The sequence below is a fragment of the Pleurodeles waltl genome, chromosome 10 (assembly GCF_031143425.1).
Source record: "Pleurodeles waltl isolate 20211129_DDA chromosome 10, aPleWal1.hap1.20221129, whole genome shotgun sequence".
In the NCBI taxonomy this organism is placed as follows: Eukaryota; Metazoa; Chordata; class Amphibia; order Caudata; family Salamandridae; genus Pleurodeles; species Pleurodeles waltl.
Genome location: NC_090449.1, coordinates 747600209 through 747619516, shown reverse-complemented (window position 1 = coordinate 747619516; position 19308 = coordinate 747600209). Strand labels below are relative to the sequence as shown.

The following is a 19308-nucleotide window of genomic DNA, read 5'->3' as shown; positions in this document are numbered from 1 at the left end:
GGCAGGCTTCCGAGGCTGCAGGAGACGTTCTGGACCCTGCACACACTACATGAGGCACCACCACCAGCACTGGCACTACAAGCAGTTTGCAGCATTAGTCGTCGCAAGGAGGAGTGTGGCTCTGCCTCCATGGAGTATCATGCTACCTGTTACCGGTAAATCTCGTGGCTCAGACTCCCATGTGAGGGAATGAGAACTGCCACACCGCTGGTGCAGCATCACTGGGCACCAGGCCCCCTCCAGAACCACTGGAGAACAGCATCCACTACCCCAGTCCTTGGCAGGATGAAGCACTCTGGGCACCATGCCCCCTCCAGAACCAGTGGAGAACAGCATCCACTGCCCCAGTCCTTGGCAGGATGAAGCAGTGGAGAACAGCATCCACTACCCCAGTCCTTGGCAGGATGAAGCACTCTGGGCACCATGTCTCCTCCAGAACCAGTGGAGAACAGCATCCACTACCCCAGTCCTTGGCTGGATGAAGCACTCTGGGCACCATGCCCCCTCCAGAACCAGTGGAGAACAGCATCCACTACCCCAGTCCTTGGCAGGATGTAGCACTCTGGGCACCAGGCCCCCTCCAGAACCAGTGGAGAACAGCATCCACTACCCCAGTCCTTGTCAGGATGAAGCACTCTGGGCACCAGGCCCCCTCCAGAACCAGCGGAGAACAGCATCCACTACCCCAGTCCTTGGCAGGATGAAGCCGTGGAGAACAGCATCCACTACGACAGTCCTTGGCAGGATGAAGCACTCTGGGCACCATGCCTCCTCCAGAACCAGTGGAGAACAGCATCCACTACCCCAGTCCTTGGCAGGATGAAGCACTCTGGGCACCATGCCTCCACCAGAACCAGTGGAGAACAGCATCCACTACCCCAGTCCTTGGCAGGATGTAGCACTCTGGGCACCAGGCCCTCTCCAGAACCAGTGGAGAACAGCATCTACTACCCCAGTCCTTGGCAGGATGAAGAACTCTGGGCATCAGGCCCCCTCCAGAACCAGTGGAGAACAGCATCCGCTAGAGAGACTGTGGCTTTGAACTCCCCAGGACCAAGCAGTGGGCAAACCACCCACTTAAGAGACTTGAGAGACTGCCTTTGCACTTCCCAGGAGCAAGCAGTGGGCACACCACCCACTTGAGAGACTGTGGCTTTGTACTCCCCAGGACCAAGCAGTGGGCAAACCACCCACTTGAGAGACTGTGGCTTTGTAATCCACAGGACCAAGCAGCGAGCAAACCACCCACTTGAGAGACTGTGGCTTTGTACTCCCAGGACCAAGCAGTGGGCAAACCACCCACTAAAGAGACTGTGGCTTTGCACTCCCCAGGACCAAGCAATGGGAAAACCACCCACTTGAGAGACTTGAGAGACTGTGGCTTTGCACTTCCCAGGAGCAAGCAGTGGGCAAACCACCCACTTGAGAGACTGTGGCTTTGTACTCCCCAGGACCAAGCAGTGGGCAAACCACCCACTAGAGAGACTGTGGCCTTGCACTCCCGAGGACCAACCAGTGGGAAAACCACCCACTTGAGAGACTGCGGATTTGCACTCCCCAGGACCAAGCAGTGGGTATTGAGCCCCCTCGAGGAGCAGTGGCGTCGTCCCATCATCCGACTGAGGTGCCTCCCCTCCTCTTCCCCCTGAGGTGCCTGTGTTTTTTTTTACCTGATGCCCCTGCAGTGTTCTCTCCGTTTTGAGGCAGGTGTCAAGTGTGGGCTTCGCCCATGCTTTTTGGGACCACTGGTCCACAGACATTTAATGGGACAATATACGGACTTGTGTAATTGCTGTAAATATTTGTATATACTGATGATTTAAAGTTATCTTGGCCTATCTGAATGTTCGATTATTACACTTGTTAAACTCATTTCATTTGGGCCTTGCGTTCTTCCAGGGGGTGACGGGGTTTATCTGTGATGTTATTGGATGTGTGTGTGTGTATGTTATTGTGGGTGGGGGGTGGGGGTATAACGTATTGTGTGTGTGTGTCACTCTCTTTTCCCCCCTCCCCTGTGTGCTAGGTGCAGTACTGACCGTCGTCATCGCCGCCGTCGTTGATGTTCCTGGTAGCTGAGGAGGTAAACCAAAATGGGCAGGACCTGTAACTCTGGCTCCATGGCGTCCTGGTTCCTCGTTGGGTGTCCTGAGGTGAGTGGTTTCCGTTCCAAAGACTATTTCTGCCGTGCTTTTGATGGTGTTGGTACCACCCCAGAAAAGCTGGCAGATTGGTGCCTTGTAATAGTGTGGGCGGTACATTGTCTTCCGCCTGGCTGTTGGCAGTTACCACTGCGATGATTGTTTCTACCGCCGTGGCAGTTGGAGTTTTAAAGTGGCTGTCTGTGTAGGCGGTTTTCGCCATGGTCGTGATTCCATTTTTGTGACCGCCGGCCTGTTGGCGGTATTACCGCCGCTTTATCCCGGAACGCCAGGGTTGTAATGAGGGCCTATGTGTCTATGCCTGCTAGTCACATCCTTGGTAGATTTAAATCTGGCCTGGTCCCTGCTGAGAAAGAAAGGGGCTTGCAGTCTCTGTGACTTCAGCAAAGAATCCTGGCTATATTTACTGTGTTGCTTCACTGCCTTACAGGCCACTAGGAGGTCGCTGTTGAAGCTGGTATTTCTATCAAAGGGGATCCATACCTGCAAGGAGGCCAATGCAATATGTTTTGCACAAACAGATGAAAGATCCTTGACAAGATGTGCCAAATATGCTAACAAACTCTTTGCTTTTCTCCTCCTGCAACCCATAGGAACTAAGCCATTCAAGTTTACACAATAACTTATAACAGGCTGTTAGACCTGGCAGATTTTTGGCATGTTTTTCCTGTCTTTTTACCTTCTGACCTAATGTTTTTATGGTATACTGGACTCTGTTTTTGCTGATTTATTGTCTCTGCGCATGTTACCACTGATAATCAGTGCTAAAGTGCGAATGCTCCCCATATGAATAGTACTGTTGATTGGTTTATCCAGGATCGGCCTATTTGATTTACTGGTAATTCCCTATTAAAGTGCACTAGAGGTGCCCAGGGCCTGTAAATCAAATGCTACTAGTGAACCTGCTGCACTGATTGTGCCACCCACATAAGCAGCCCTGTGAACATGTCTCAGACCTGCCACTGCAGTGTCTGTGTGTGCAGTTTTAAACCTTCCCTTTTTAAACATGTAAGGCACCCATAAGGTAGGCCCTAGGTAGCCCCATGGGCAGGGCGCAGTGTATTTAGAAGGTAGGACGTGTACTGATGTATTTTACATGTCCTAATGGTGAACTACTGCCAAAATCGGTTTTCACTGTTGCAAGGCCTATCGCTCTCATAGGTTAACATGGGGGCTGACTTTAAATATCCTTAAAGTGTGGTTCCCCTTTGAGAGCAGATAGAAATGTGGAGTCTGGGGTCTCTGAACTCACAATTTAAAAATACATGAAGTTAGTTTTTAGATACTTAGTTTGAAAATGCCACTTTTAGAAAGTGGGCATTTTCTTGCTTAAACCATTCTGTGCCTCTGCCTGCTTGTGTATTCCACGTCTAGGTCAGACTGACAGTTGGGCTGTTGTGAATTCCCTCTAGACAGTGACACAAAGGAAGCTGGGGAGTAGCCTGCATATCCTGAAGGGCCATCTAGGCTAGAGTGAAGGGAGGAGTGGTCACTTACACCTGAAAGGGCTGTGCCTGTCCTCACACAATGCAGTCTCCAGCCCCCTGGAGTGTGTCTGGGGCCAGGCATGGGCAAGGCAGGATCTTGTGAACAACAGAGACTTTCCTTTGAAGTATGCCTACTTCAAAGGCAGAAAGGGGTATAAGTAGTGGACCCAAAACCCCAGACTTGTAGAATCTTTCTGGAATCAAGAGGAACCTCTGACAAGGAGAAGAGCTGGAGGAGGAGTACTGCCCCTTTGCTGTGTTGCTTTGCTGGGTTGGCATGCAGTTGTTGTTTCTGCCTTAAAAGAAAGCACAGAGGGTGAACTTTGCTGTGTATCCTGCTTGAGAAAGTTCTTCAAGGGCTTGGAGTAGAGCTTGCCTCCTGTTGGAAGTTTCAGGGATATCAAAGACTTCAGTTTCATCTGCCTACAGCACTGGGAACTGTGTGTTTTGTGCTGTTCAAGATGAAAAACCACTGCAATGCCGTCAACGACACCGCTGGCCTGCACCGTGACCTGACGACACTGCACGGAGTTGCACTGCCCCCCGCTTCGCACTGTTGCTTGCACCATGACCTGTGGGCCCCGCACTCCGGCATCGCCTTGCTCACACTGCAGCCTGGGCACCCCCGATGATGCCACTCCTGCTGACACCGGCGCCGCTGTCTGCACCATGGCCTGTGGACACCACTTGTGGGGTACACAAAGCATTGTCCCGTCCTGCACCGCAGCATTGGCCCACTGACACCAGCACCATTGACTCCAGTGTTGTCAACAGACGTCCCTGTCTGCACCGCGAACCATGGATGCCGCACTGAGCCCGTCCTGCGCCACTCCGCCGACTTGAGCCTACTGACAACAGCGCTTCAGCAAAAGCGACGACGCTGCCTGCGCCATGACCTGGTGACACCACACATCGTCCCACCCCGCTTCACACTGCAGCCCTGGTCTCACCAACGCCGCAGGATGCTGTCATCGAGCCGCTGCCTACACCGTGACCTGTGGGCACCGCACGTCACATCGTCCCGCTTCGCACGGCAGCCCTGATGCCATCCACGCCAGCACTCCGGAATTCATCAGCCCGGAGTTCGTTCTGCAATGCATGTGACTTCAAGGGCCTGACGACCCCCACACCAACCTCCGGAACCGACACCGCGACAACAGCGACACCGCTCTCCGGATCTCATCGTGAGGATCAGGACGCCCTGCAAATCCAAAGTTACTGTTTGCAGGTTTTCCTGACACCGTAGCTGGCCCGCGATGCCAGACGGCCTGAACTGTTGGTTTTGTTGATCACGACTCCGTGATAGCCCCAGGTGGAGCTACTGACTTCAAGGAACTATATTTTTAAGTTAATTCTTGCAAAATTCATATCTTTAATACTCTATGTTGGATTTTGATCATATTTGGTCTTGTTTTATATAGATAAATATTGGCTATGTTTCTAAAACTGGTGTGGTGTCCTTTTGTAGTGTTTTCATTGTGTTACTGTGTGTTATGTGCAAATGCATTGCACACTACTTCTGGGATAAGCCTGACTGCTCATGCCAAGCTACCAAGGGGGTGAGAAAGGGTTATCCGAGCGGGTATCTCCCTTATCCTGACTAGACTGAGGATCCCTACTTGCACAGGGTGCAAACTGACTGCCAACTAGCGACCCCATTTCAAACACAGACTATATGACTGTCACTCAGCTATTCTGTAACATCTAGCTTTATTGGCGACACAATACCTTAAGGCTTCTCTGTCAAGTATCGAAGTTAACTCATGTATGGTCCATAACGCTTTTTATTATTATATAGCTTTCTGTAACCAACATCTAACCGCCACCAGCATTTTAACTTGGTACTCTTTTCATGTACTGTCTGTTTTAAATTCTTTACATTAGTTTTAAGTAATCATGTATCACTAATAAAACTGAAAAACGGAAAGCTACTCTTTATGGTATGGTGTTAGTGGGTGTGCACAGTTGCCATGTACCATTTCATCGGACCTCATCATTTTAGAAACCTTCACCCTTCTTTGCCCACTGTATTGATGGGTCACTGTTACATTAGACTTACTGATACATTGTGATATAACCAAACCCCCACTCCCAGTGCTTAATTTGAGCTGTTGGTTGCTGGTGCGGGGCAACAGCACTTATTTTTGGGGGCCAGCACGTATGTTTTTTGCACCAGTCATTTACTGCAAGCAAAGACACTAATGGGAAAAGCAGAGGAAGAGGGAGACTGAAAATTGTCACAAAGGGAGAAAGCAGCAAGCTGCAGGATTGAGTTGAAGTGGCAGGATTTGCTGTAAATGGATTAAAGAGGCTCGAGATGGCTTTAGGATTTCGCTGCCTCAGTATTCGGTGCTCGCACATTTGATTGCAGTGGCCGCGTATTTCAGGGGAGAGCTTTGGGCACCGGCACATTTTTATTTACAAATTAACCACTGCCCACTCCCGAGGAATACCCCCTCGAACATTCGACCGCAATGTTTAAAATATCCATATTTTAAAACCAGAAGACTGGAAAAAAGCAGTGCTCAGACAACAACCGCTATGCGTCTTTTTAACACTCTTTTTTGTTCAGCCTTTGTTCACAGTACATAGACCCTCAACGCTTCCAACATTATCCCGCATGCACTTTTGCCAAATGAATAAAGATGTTGACTCTTAAACTATACTAAATGGGTTTCATAAGTCGCTCACAAAGGTCAACCTTTCAATTTTTGAAATATCAAACCGTTCCATTTGCGGTAGCGAGCCATCGATCAAACTATTTTCAAGAGTCATAGGTTAAAAAATTATGAGCATCTGCTATGAAACGATTCCCCATCTAAATATGTGATCTTTCACAAAATCAAAGTTACTTAGCTGGAGTATATTCACAGCTCTTCGTGGTTTCTGCAATTCCTATATCACCTGTTCTGCTTCCTCTACAGGACTTATGAACCAGGACTTCGCACTTATTATGAACGTTTTCCCAAACGACACGGACAATTACAGTGGCACTGGAACTTCAATGAGCATCGCTGCAAACCGGATTTCATACTGCTTCAACCTCACTGGGCCATCATTTGCGCTTGATGCTGCATGTGCGTCCTCCTTGGTTGCTTTACATTATGCTTGTCAAGCAATCATACAAGGTATAGTACTGATTTTCAAACAGTGATTGTACTTAAGTTTAGTCATGAAACGCTCATCAATTTATTTTTGCTTTTCTTAACGTTGATGCAAATGGTAAATTTCAAGATCAATGAATTACAATAAAAACTGTATAGGTACATCTTTTTCTAAATCTTGACATCTGCAGTTGGCTTTGCATCACTTTCATATCACTTCACAAATTCGAACCACTTAATAAAGTGTAAGACTATGACCAAATCAGTTAATCTTCGTGTATTTCAAATTTCGTATATGGGCAAAAATTCAGTGTGTCTGTATGTGATTTAGGGTTTCATTTATATCTTGCCAGCATGGATACTCTGTCACAATAGGGAACAGAGTATTCGTACCACCAAGACTGTGGTCTGTCTGCCTGATTTAAATGCGGGAAGACCTTTGATTTAATCACTGCGGAGACAGAGTAGCCTGACTGAGAATGGGCCATCGGAGGTTGACCTCTAATTATGCCCAGCTAATTTAGATGGGTAGAATTAGAGAACAGTTTTCACTGCCCATTGCTGCCAGAAAAACCCTTGTGGTAAGGGGGAGGGAAAACTGCAACATACTCCTGATCAGACATTGTCCTTTTTATTTTTTCAAAAAGAAAATTCCATTCTGGGATGCTCTTTTTGAAAATAAAAAATAAAATGTCATGCTTGGTGAAGAAGTGTGTCAACCTGCACAAATCTTTGGCAGGAAACGCAGTGACAGCGTTTCCTGGCAATGTTTTAAGAAATGACCACCAGTTTGGCAGTCATTTCATAATTTGGAGGGCAGAGGTGCAGACAAGGCAATGAAGTAAATTACTCCATTGCCCTGACCGGCAAACCTCAGTTTGCCATATTATGGATCAGCACCTTAGTTCGCTGTATGCACTATCCTTGAAAAGGAATTTCCACATTTAGTCCCTCATTACGAACCTGGAGGTCTCATGACCACCAGGTTCGCAGTGATGGTCAGATTGCCACCAATGAGGTGGTCTGAGCGCCATATTACAACTGCGGCAGTCGGACCCCTAGCAAAGCCAGGATTCGTCACCCCGGTGGTCTGGTGTTCATGGTGGTCCTAGTCCGCCAGGGCAGCACTACAAGCTGCACTGCCCTGGGGATTACGTCTTCATTCTCCGCCAGTGATTTAATGGCCGTAGCACTGCCATGAAAAGGCTGGCGGAGAACAGATGCACTTGGCATGGGCAGTGCAGGGCCCACCCCTGGCCAGCACCATTGCAATGTTCACTGTCTGCTTTGCACACCCTGCACACTATAGCATTTCCGCAGGCTCTATTACCAGCCGGAGACAATGCTATAGGGCATTTCCCACTAGGCCAGCAGGCGGAAACTGAGCTTTCCACCCACTGACCCAGTGGGAAACTCATAATAGACCTTGCGGGGAGCCAGCCACAACGGCGGCAACCTCCCCATTAGAATTTCGGCGGACGGGCTTTTCTGTCTACCAAAATCGTAATGAGGCCCTTAGTCATTTATTCTGCCAATGCAATCCTCAGCACCAACAAAGATTTAAGGCGAATGAGGAAACGACAAAGCCTGAGCAAGTAGTTGGGACTCCTTTCACCGTCAGTGCCACAGGTGTTGTCATACTTCCTTGTATCCATCTTTCTCCAACAACAGCTCACCAGCATGATGATGATCCTATCTTCAAAAGGATGATGCGACTATGCAAATAATACAGTATCCCACCAATTATCATTGCATTTCCATCTACTGTGGCCCAAAAAAAAGGAAGATGCTTAAGAGAAACTATTAGTAATGAAGTGAAGTCATAGCTTTTACAAAACACAGCAGACACTCCTGTTTTTAAATAATTCCCATTACAGATGTTTCTGAATGAAACGACTGTAATGCTGGGGTTTAAATATGCCAAATACATCAGGCACCCAGAAGTTACCGTTAACTTTAAGAATGGCATTATATGAACATGTACATGAATCTTCTAACTCTGTACAATTACATATCAGAATTCAGAGGAGAGAAAACATGATTTTTCACTGAAAGAATTCAAGGTTCTGTTCTGAACATATTAGCATATTCTCCTCCTCTCGGCCCTAAATTTAAAATAAACTTTCAGAAAATTCACTAGCTTTGACATTCCTGAAAGCCAGCCTTCCGTTTACTTCTTGGTCACTCCACCGCAATTGACATACTAACTCCAATTCACTAATCAACTGTTAAACGTTCTTTCATTCAATATGAATTGCACTCACATGAGTTGTTAAACAATGTATCCTCCAAACTACCAGAACTAAGATTATTGTTCACAAGTTCTATTTGTTTTCATGTTAGCTTTTCACTAATATTGTCCACAAATTAGAGTGAAATATGAATTAACCTCATCAGAGATGTCATCAAAGATGCTATTTGAGATGTCATCAGTGATGTCATGAATGATGTTGTTTGAAATATCATCAGTGATGTCATGAAAGATGTCCTTTAATGTCATTAGAGATGTAATGGCATTGATGTAAGTTAGCCCTCTTATTGAATTGTTTCTACAATCAGTTTTCATAGAAAAGTTATCTAACTGTGACCTACTTGCACAGAACTGAGCTCAGTTGTTGTTTACACAGAATACCAGAACCAAAAATATTGTGAAGGTAAGTTTCTGTCAGCGATCCACTCATTTAGCTTCCCCAAACAAATAAAAAAGTTCAATGGATTGTTAACGCAGCATTTAGTTATTCATTCAGTGCTGATTCAAAAACACTTTCACGACAGTGCTCCTCTCAGAGCATTAATCAGCACACATTATACACTGTTACATAAATACATTTTAAATAATTACACATTGTCCCCAATAAAAACACAAATTTCTCAAAACACCGACATACATATATGCAGTCTCTGGCAGACAAAGAAAGCTGAACCGATGATGTTCCAATCTTTTTAAAGAGTACTAAAGTCAATTAATACACTATGTAATAGAAAAAGTATGTAAAGAGTAACATGGTATATGGTTCTATATTGCCATCTCAGGGTCCAGGTGACACTTATAAACTGTGTGGCCTTCAACCTCCTGAAATGCCACAATATCATAATATGGTTATGGCCCAAATTACACAGTTACCCATTATGTATTATCTCTCTCTCTCTCGTTATCTCTCTTTCTTCCTACATAGAAAACCAATGTTTTGGTTTGTTAATAACTTTGGTGCTACTCCACGAATCTTGATGAAACCTTCACAAAGTATCACCCACATCAGCTCCTTCCTGGAGAAATTTGGGGTGACCCATGAGGCAGGGCAGATACAAAGGAGGGTCCTAAAATGCGTTTTACACATCATTTTTCCATAGGAAAATTAGCAACAGCTAAAGCCATAACAAATGAACAGATGTGGCAGAAAGTGAGATCTTGGTCCAGAAAGCAAGCCTTTTGTGATATGGTCAAATGTCTTTTAGTAGTTTTATGACATAATGGTTCAAAATATTTGTATATTTCACACAGTGGAGGATCTGTGGACCTCACAGATCAAAAGATATGATTTGATTGCTTGCCACCACATCAAGAAAGATATGGCAGCATTCACCTTATGACTCGGGTACTCAGTCCCCTGTACTAGAAAAAATAAAATAAACATATAGCCTGCCCCAGGATTGTTTTGCGGGCACCATGATTCCATGGAGGATTGCAGATCTGTGATGCAGATACAATGGTGACCCCTCCTCAACCTCTGAGAGACCCCACGGAACCCATCCCCTGGGGCCATACTTTTTTGATGGGGAGGGGGTCATGCAGCTCTCCTCCTCAAACGTCATAGAGAACCCAGGGACCCCAACCCCCAGGGCCACTTTTTTTTGGGAGGAGGCTTTGGCCCTCCCTCTCTAAGCTGTAGACTGTCTCCAGGGATGCCATTCCCCTAAGCATGGCCAAGCAGTGTCCCGGCAACCCCGTTCTCCAAGACACTGCTGTGCAGGTACTCTCTGGGGCTGGGAACACAACGTTGATCCCATTGGTGAGAACTGTGAGAAACGTTGCTCCTGCCCACTCAGGTGCAAAGTGACAGCCTACTCTTGCCAGTACCCAGTATGGTGCTGGCTGGGAGGCCAGCAGGGACCACAGGGGCCTTCGCACGCCCCCTTGGCCCTTAACTTTAAACAAAAATGTGTCACTGCCCCGGGTAGACACAGGGGCACCCATAACAAATCTATAAAAAGCAATAACATGAATAATAAATGAGCAGCAGAAAACACTCAATTTTTATTTGCTGCTCCTCGGAAAAGGATCACACTATAATATCCTGCAAGGGCTTTTTATTCATATTTTCTGAAGCCTAGTGGTGCTCCTAGAAGGGGCAGGGGCACCTCCCACCATTCTTTCATGTTGTGGGGCTGCAGGGAGTGCAGTACCACTCCTCCCCCAGCAACATCAATCACAAAAACATAAGTCTCTTCTGTCATTCAATCCATGACCCCAGCAGAGCTTACCATATTTTATGGCACTCTAAGATAGAAATCTGTGCTCTTCACCTGGAGTGCAGGGGCTCTTGTGGTGAGTTATATGGTCTTAATTTGCTGCCTGAACAATGTTATAAGAAAGGCTCAAAAAGGTTGATTTTTTAAAAGAAAGCTTTTAAAAAAATGACAATTTATTTTACTAAACATTACAATGTGTGAATTTATAAAAAAAATATATTTGATTACAATTATTGGTGATTTTTGATAAAAACAATAGGTCTGCTTTATATATATTGATGTGCTGACTCCTTTAAATAAACAACAGACCTACTTTTAATATTTTGGTGTTCTGACCCTTTGTCATAGTCAGTAGGTCTGCCTTCCTTAAAATGAAACCCTTTATATTGTTCCATCACATAGTCAACCATTTCTGCCCGCCCTGCGGCCAATTCCATGCATGTGCCCTCGAGGGTGCGGGTAGGGTGCATGTGGGGGGGGGGGTTTCTACAGGACCCAGACACAGGCTGAGCCAAGAGGCAAAGCCCACACCACACATAGGGATGGACATCTTACTTTATGTTAAAAATAAACATAGAAATTCACTGAAAAAAGCAAAGATTGAAGTGACATTAAATTTGGGAATAATAATTATAGCTTGCTTTGAATTTAAAAATACCTTTGGTATTCACTGATAAAACACAAAGGTTAAAGGGGCGGTATACATAGTTGAACATGTCAGTCAAACCATGCCATTTAAAAAAATAAAAACACCAAAATTAACCAGTTATAGTCATCTAAAGTAACTATAACTCACACCCTAAAGTAACTATAACTCAAGCTCTTAGCATGCAGTCCTCATTACCTCCCACATTATATCATTCATGACCTGCTCCATGACATCATTGATAACATCGTTGCAGCATGTGAAAAGACATTATTGATGAAAACACTGTGCATGATAGGAGGCACAAGTTATAGTTACTTTAGGGCGTGATATATATGTATGCATGTGTATATACATGTATGTATTTAAGAAAAAACAAAGGTTAATGTAATATTTAGGTGAATATGTCAGTGACAACATCAATGTTTTGAACTAAAAACACAGAAATTCACCAATCATAGTTAGCAGAGCCCCCACCATGCCCTATTGAAAGCAACCTTGAGTTATTAGACAAAATCGTCTCAGCATGATAATTTCTACATAACATAAAAGACTGTGTGCACCAGGTACTAACCCATGTACGAGGGTGCAGGTGATAGTTACCTTAGGGCACGAGTTATAGTTACTTTAGACAACTATAACTGGTGAATATCAGTGTTTTGTATGTTTAAACATTACTTTGCCACTTAACCTCTTACCAAGTTACAATGTTACTTTACCCGTTGTTTTTTGTTTTAATGTAAAGTAATATTTTGTTACCATACTTAAAGCCAACCTCCCACCATGCAAGGGTGTTGTTTGGCTGCGCGAGGCCCCACTCCCCAAACCACTTTGGGCTCCAGGGTCCCTATCCCTTTAGGTGGAAAGATATTTGTTAAGAGTTGGCTGGTGCATGGTTGTCGTCCCTCAGCCACAAAGGGGCCCTGGGGAGCACAACACCTGGGTCCTTTAAGGACAAGGGGGTTCACTGCCCTTCCCCGAGCCAATAATGGCCCTGGCACCCCATCCCCAGGGGCTATTACTTAAATGTAAGGGAGAAGGGCATGCAACTTCCCTCCCAAAGCCCTAATAGGACTCAGGAATCCCCTCCCCTGGGACTGAATTCCATTAAAAAGAGGAGAGGGCGGCAACCCCCCCCCTGAGTCTTAAAGGCCCAAGTGACCCCATCGACCAGTTCCAATTTACTTTCTGGGTGGGTGCCCTGGTGCCCACCCAGGGCGCCTGCCAAACAATACTTTGGGTCAACAGGGCCCCCGTAACCACAGCCAACTCCCAGCGTGTTGTGGAAGCCGGCATTGCCACTGCCTGGCCAGAGCAGCTGTTAATGCTTGCTCTCGCCAAGTGGGAGCAATGTGTGTTTCCCTGCCCATAGGAGCATGGGCAGGGAAACGAACATCTGCTCACACCCAGGAGTTTTTGAAGCTCCCATTGGGTGATAGCAGATATGCCTTCCATGCCTGCCCTCCTTCAGACAGGGAAGGCATTTCTGCTGCCACACAGTGGGAACTTTAACAAATGCTCCCATCTGGTGAGAACAAAAATGTTTCCCTGCCTGTGTTGATATATGGGCAGGGAAACTAATGTATCCTGGGGGGTGGGCTCACAGTCTGTGAGACAGCTCTGGGGGATGGGGTATATATATACATATTACACACACATATATATATATATATATATATATATATATATATATATATATATATATTTATATATCAACCCCTAGTGGCAGTCCCCACTAGGTAGTTATAGTTAGGATCTAGTTTCTAAAATATATATATATTTATACATATATAATTTTTTATATATGTATATATATATATATATATATATATAAATAAATATATATGTTTCCATAGGAAAAGTGTTTTTTGACTCGCCTATGTCTTTGGTGTTGTTTGACGAATCTTCACAATTTTTTTTAAACAAAAGTGTGCCAGTGATTCTTGTTACACATTAAAAGTTTCAGGGTGATCTGTCAAGCAAGGGCAGAGAAAAAAGGGGGGTATAGGGATATTCATAGGGATTTTAGACACAACTACAGCCCAAACCACTAGACGGAATTACACCAAATTTGGCAGGAAGGTAGCTCTTAGTCCAGAAAGAGTAGAGTGCTTTTAGTTACTTAGTGTAAATCCGTTCAGTAGTATCTGAAATATAATAAAAAAACTAAATATAGATATCTGGAAGTGTGAAGCCTTCGCAAATCCTCCCGATCTCATGCAGAGATCTGATTGGCTGCCAACACTTCAACCAGGTTGTGTTGGCAGCCATCTTGGGAGAGAGAGGATGCTGCCAGGGCAATAAATCACTTTATTAAAAAAAAAATGATGTGAATTTGTGACAATGTTGCAAATTCACTGCAAATATAAATAAAAATGTGCTGGCTTCTGCACTTGTTGTAGTAAAGCCCCCTGATGGGTTAGATCCTGGGGGCTTGTAAAAAATAAAGGAGGGGGGTGCATTGGGCCCCCTTCCTGGGCTTATTTATGCCCCGGGGACCGCCACCTCTCTAGGGCTTAAATTCAATAGAATGCGGGGGCCGCATGGCCTCCCCACGCCCAGGGGACCACCATCTCCCCAGGGCAAAATGCCTTAATTATAATAGAGGTGTACTGTGGGCCACCCTGTGCCCCGGGGACAGCCACCTCCCCCTGGGCTAATTTGATTATATGCTTGGCCCCCCTGCAGCCCGGAGGACTGATACCTCTCTGAAGCTGAAATAAAATGATATAGGGGGTCCGTTGTGGACACCCAGCACCCTGAACCACCTCCTCCCCCAGGGATAAGTTAAAATGTTGGAGCCCCTTGTAGAGCCAATATTGGCACTAGCGACTGCCAACCCCCAGGGCCGGCTCCTGCTACGTATCATGGTGCCCACTAACGGGACATAGCTGTTTGCTCTGACTTGGCGGGAGCTTTGACAGCTTCCGCCAAGTCAGAGTAAATACACTGCTTCCAGTGGGCAAGTGCTGTCAAAGTGCTCTCGTCTGCTGGAAGCAGAGGTTTCAACTTGTTCCCTATCCGTAGAGATGCAGGCAGGGAAAGAGATGAAATGATTGCTCTTGCACACAAGGAGCTACATGTTTAGCCTGTGTGCCGCAGGAGGCAGAGAGTAAGTTGGTACCACGGGGACCTTGAGGCCCCACGTGGTCCCATTGCACACTTGGTGCCCTGGGGGAGACCCAAAAGAAATGTCTGGGCCCTGGGCATGGGGTCCCCAGGGCCAAAATCAGCCAATATCAACCCCTGGTTAGGGGCCCCGTTGCCCCCTCGTGGCCTCCCTCCTCCATCGAATAGAGGTGGGCCCTAGGGGATGTAATCAGACAAGGGAGTGTGGCTACATGGCCCCCATCCTCCTTTGAATAGTGGTGAGCCACAGGGGATAGGGTCTCCAGGGCCGAAATCGACCAGGGTAGGTGAGCCGTGTGACTCCCTCCCTCCAAGTCTATGGGTCTCTCTATACATTGCTAAGAGTATGAAAATGTGCAAACCACCTGGAAGCTGCACCCGCTTGGCCCCACTCCGTCCACCTTAGTAGTATGCATGTCTTTCCTCCTTTTGACAGGAAGGTGGACAACGTCCCAAAGGGGCCCCCAGTGTATTTTCTGCCGATTTTGATGGCACGTTCTTGATACCAAGGAATATGAGGATATCTCCATTAAAACAAAGAAGGACTTACTTATATAGATAAGAAGAAAGACCCTAATTTGGAGGAGATTTACTTCTTTGTAGTTTCATTGGCCTCTCTATAGGAGGATTAATCTTATCACAGAATTCTAGAGAAACAGGCAACAGGAACAATCTTGTTGCCAAAACACATACAAGGTCACTGGTTCCTTGTGCTCCGTTATATAGCTGTAGTGTAGAATACATACTGGACATTTACCCAAGGAGGCAGAAAGAACTCCACTTGGGTAGATATTTCTTGCAAATCTATAGACTCTTGTTGGATAAAACAGCAGATGAGGTTCCTTTGATGCAGAGTCACTCACAAAGCTACTGACACACCCACACAGACACTCACAGATGCATTCAGACACTCATGCACCCAATCGTAGACCCACTCAGAGACTCATGTATATATATACATCCACAAACACTGAAGTGAAAACATAGTTATGGGTGTTCACAGTACATTTCATAATGAACGGAATTGTGAATGTGAGGGAGAAAAAGGACAAATTCTAACTTAGAGATACGTTACAATAAACCTCATTAGAATAACAATAGCATGGAGACAGGTTGGAACATATTTTTTTAATACTATTGCTAACGCGTCACTTTTTGATAAGTTATCACACATCAGGACTCGTTTTAGGCCAATGAATCTTTTGACCCAGTTGAGAGACACCTTAGGACGAGATAGCTAATCTCAAAACCAATAAGCACAATAGCATAGTCACAATATGACAACTCTGATAAGATTTCATCAAAGCAATAATCACAAAAATCAGAACATAGCAGAGTGTGAACATGGGCTATCCCTAGCAGAGTATTGTCAACAAAGCATTGATTCAGTCATTTGTCTATTTGTGTCAGTTTAGTGAACCCTTCTCAACTAACGTCTAATTAGCATTGGCATGTTGGGCTTCATGCAAAACAATTTAGAACACCAATTTGGAAAACATCTAGCTATGGTCTCTGTCAACAGAGAAGCAGTTGGTACCTAGAAAGGAAAAGCAAACAGACAATCACAATTTCATTGTCATATAGTTACCCTCCAAGGTTTGGGGTCAGCACTCAGGTTCAGTCTTCGTCTTCAGGACATCAGTTGATTTGCCATCAGTCAGGAACTCAGCTCCGGCAGGAAAAGGACTAAAGGGCACTTCCCTCATAAGGAGGTAAAGTGTAATTGGGCAATCTAAGGACAAGTATGGTTCTAGATAAGTCAGCCAGTCACTAATAAAAGTGACAAAGTTTCTGGATCATAAAATATAGCATCAGCATTTCCCCCTCTCCTAGTCTCCTACTCCCTAATTCTAATTCACTTCCTGGTGATAGGGTTTTTTATCCCCTTTTCGTTGTACATTCCCCTAACATTTGGTTGGACAAAAGTTGCACCCCACTATCTTTAACCAATTAAAAACACATTAGGTCATTAAATCTTTCACCCCGCATTAGTTCTCAAGCAGTTTATTGGTCCATATGATTGACGGTAGAATGTCGGGTATGATTTAATCCTTTTGTAATTCTTTGCGCATCTTTGGTCAGTAGCTCCATTCTCTGTACCGGTTTGGTCGACCTTGTATTTAATATTAGTCTACACTGTTGCATTTAGCTGGTACATTTCTACAAGCAATATGAATTTTCATGCGAACGGATCTACTATAGTTACATTCAGCTTCTAGTTTTAAAGGAAAAAAACAAGAGTTCATGTCCTTTAGCGCGTTAGAAAAACACATTTAATATGAGAGTCAGGCAGCTAGGCCTCGACTCATGCTAACTTAAGGCCTACTGATTTATTTGCAAAACTTTAATAACATAATTATTAATTAGTATAAAACTATCCTCTAATATATAAATTCATCAACATTAGTCATTTTTATTAGTCCCGTATATATTGGCGGCCACTCCCCGTGGGCACATTTCAAGCTCACGTTTTAGCAAAACATATTAATACATTTTCTATGCAACATTATTATACATTAGTTCATAAACATTTCAGGTTAATATAAATTATATAAACTACGCTCTCTCAGTCCCTCCTCTGATGACCCTAGTCATCACACAAATCTTTCCCTTCCAACCTTTCACCTTTAATTTTTCACTTTGCGCATAATGCGCATTTCAACATCTTGCCCTTTGTGTGAACTTTCCCAAATTTCATTGAACATTTTCTCCCTTTCATTTTCTTCATTTCTTTTGCTTCGTTTTGTCCAATTTCTTTTAACTCTTTCATTAATTTTGCATGCTCCCCATAAACCTAATAAACAAATCAGAACAATTAGTAGACCCCCTAATATTTTTGCAAGTACCCCGTTCAAAATATTACTAAATTAGCTCCCTACTCTGGCAATTCCCTATCCAACTTTCTCCCAAACTCCAGGTTCCTTTAATTCCTTCAAATCTGCAATATCTGTTGTTAGGTTAGTAAGCATACCTCTAATCTTGTTACTATTGTCAGGAATGAACGAGCAGCAATGACGCTCGTTAAGCATCTTACAGACTCCGCCGCTCTTTGCTAAAAGAGTGTCTAAAGCAAGCCGATTTTGAAGAGTCATAGCTCTTTCCGCAGCAAGTTAAGTATCCATCAGGAGTATAGACCCTGTAAAATTTGTCAGCATGTTATCCACAATAGTAGACAACTTTTGAATCTTTATGGAGTTTAAGATAACCCCTACTGATGGAATTATGGCTCCAAATATGTCTCCAACGACAGCAGTCTTTTGTCTAGCATGTTGTAATTCAGACATCTTAGGTATTTGATTTAAGTCGTCAATCTGGTAAATCTTTGGGAAAGCTATCCCCAAATAACATGTCCCTTACCATCCCTTAGGAAGACGGTAATAAGCATTAAGTCCACATATATAATAGATCCCAGGGATCGCTGTATCCTGTCCATTTAACATGAACGTCCATTTACTCTGAAACAAAAACACATGCCTGCATTCACTTGTTCCCACAAATAGAGTCTCATGATCAGATTTTGGCCCATATATACAAAGCCTACCTACATGTAATGCATCTATAGCTAATTTGCCCTGCGTCTTTATTGCGATGTAAGCATAATCATTTGCATATGTGAGTTTTTCTAATCCCTTTTCTAACCTTTCCTTCAGTGCTTTGCGTCTATCATCAGTGTGATCTAAAAAACTTTTCTCTACAGGTGTTAGTAAGCAGGTCAGTTTGTTGCGGGGCGCATAAGCTGTCCCAAACATTAGTGTTGGCTCAAAGAAACCCCTAACAAATTTTATACTATGGTTTTTAGCTAGCTTGTTCAGAAACTCAATCACATGCACAAAGGAAAACACTACGTCTAAATTTGATTAAAAATATTGCACATGTTCCTGATCATAGAATCTTGTTAGTAGCAAGCTACAGCTTATGCCGTAGGTTAGTGGCAAGCTCTGGTAAGTGACCCCTTCTTGTACTGACGTAGGAATCTTTGTACAAACATAACAGTTCTTTGCATCCATTGTATCAACATACTCATTCAGCAAGCGATAGAAGACATTAGTAGACAGTTCCCCTTTTGAGTTAGTTCCTGCATGTAAGTAGTTTGCTTCCTGCTCAAACTTTTCCCATGGTGTTAGTGTAGCAGTCTCAGGTTTTGAAGCATTGTTAGTCACTTTCTTATCAATCCACTGCATTCCCACAATCACACCTATAATTATTATTGCACACACAATACCTAAGTTAGCACTTAACCAACCCCATACCCTACCTTTCTTACTCTTAGTGTAAGCCATGATCTGTAAAGAATCAGATAGCAGAATAAT

General features: G+C 44.5%; 1 protein-coding gene across 1 annotated transcript in view; it reads left to right on the top strand.

Annotated features, from left to right (window-relative positions):
* The window catches only part of LOC138262450 (mycocerosic acid synthase-like), a 265495-nt gene that overhangs the window by 84266 nt on the left and 161921 nt on the right, over positions 1-19308 (top strand). The window contains exon 4 of the mRNA XM_069212343.1: positions 6574-6777. Coding sequence (XP_069068444.1) covers positions 6574-6777 — 204 coding nt within the window. The remainder of the gene's footprint in view (positions 1-6573; positions 6778-19308) is intronic.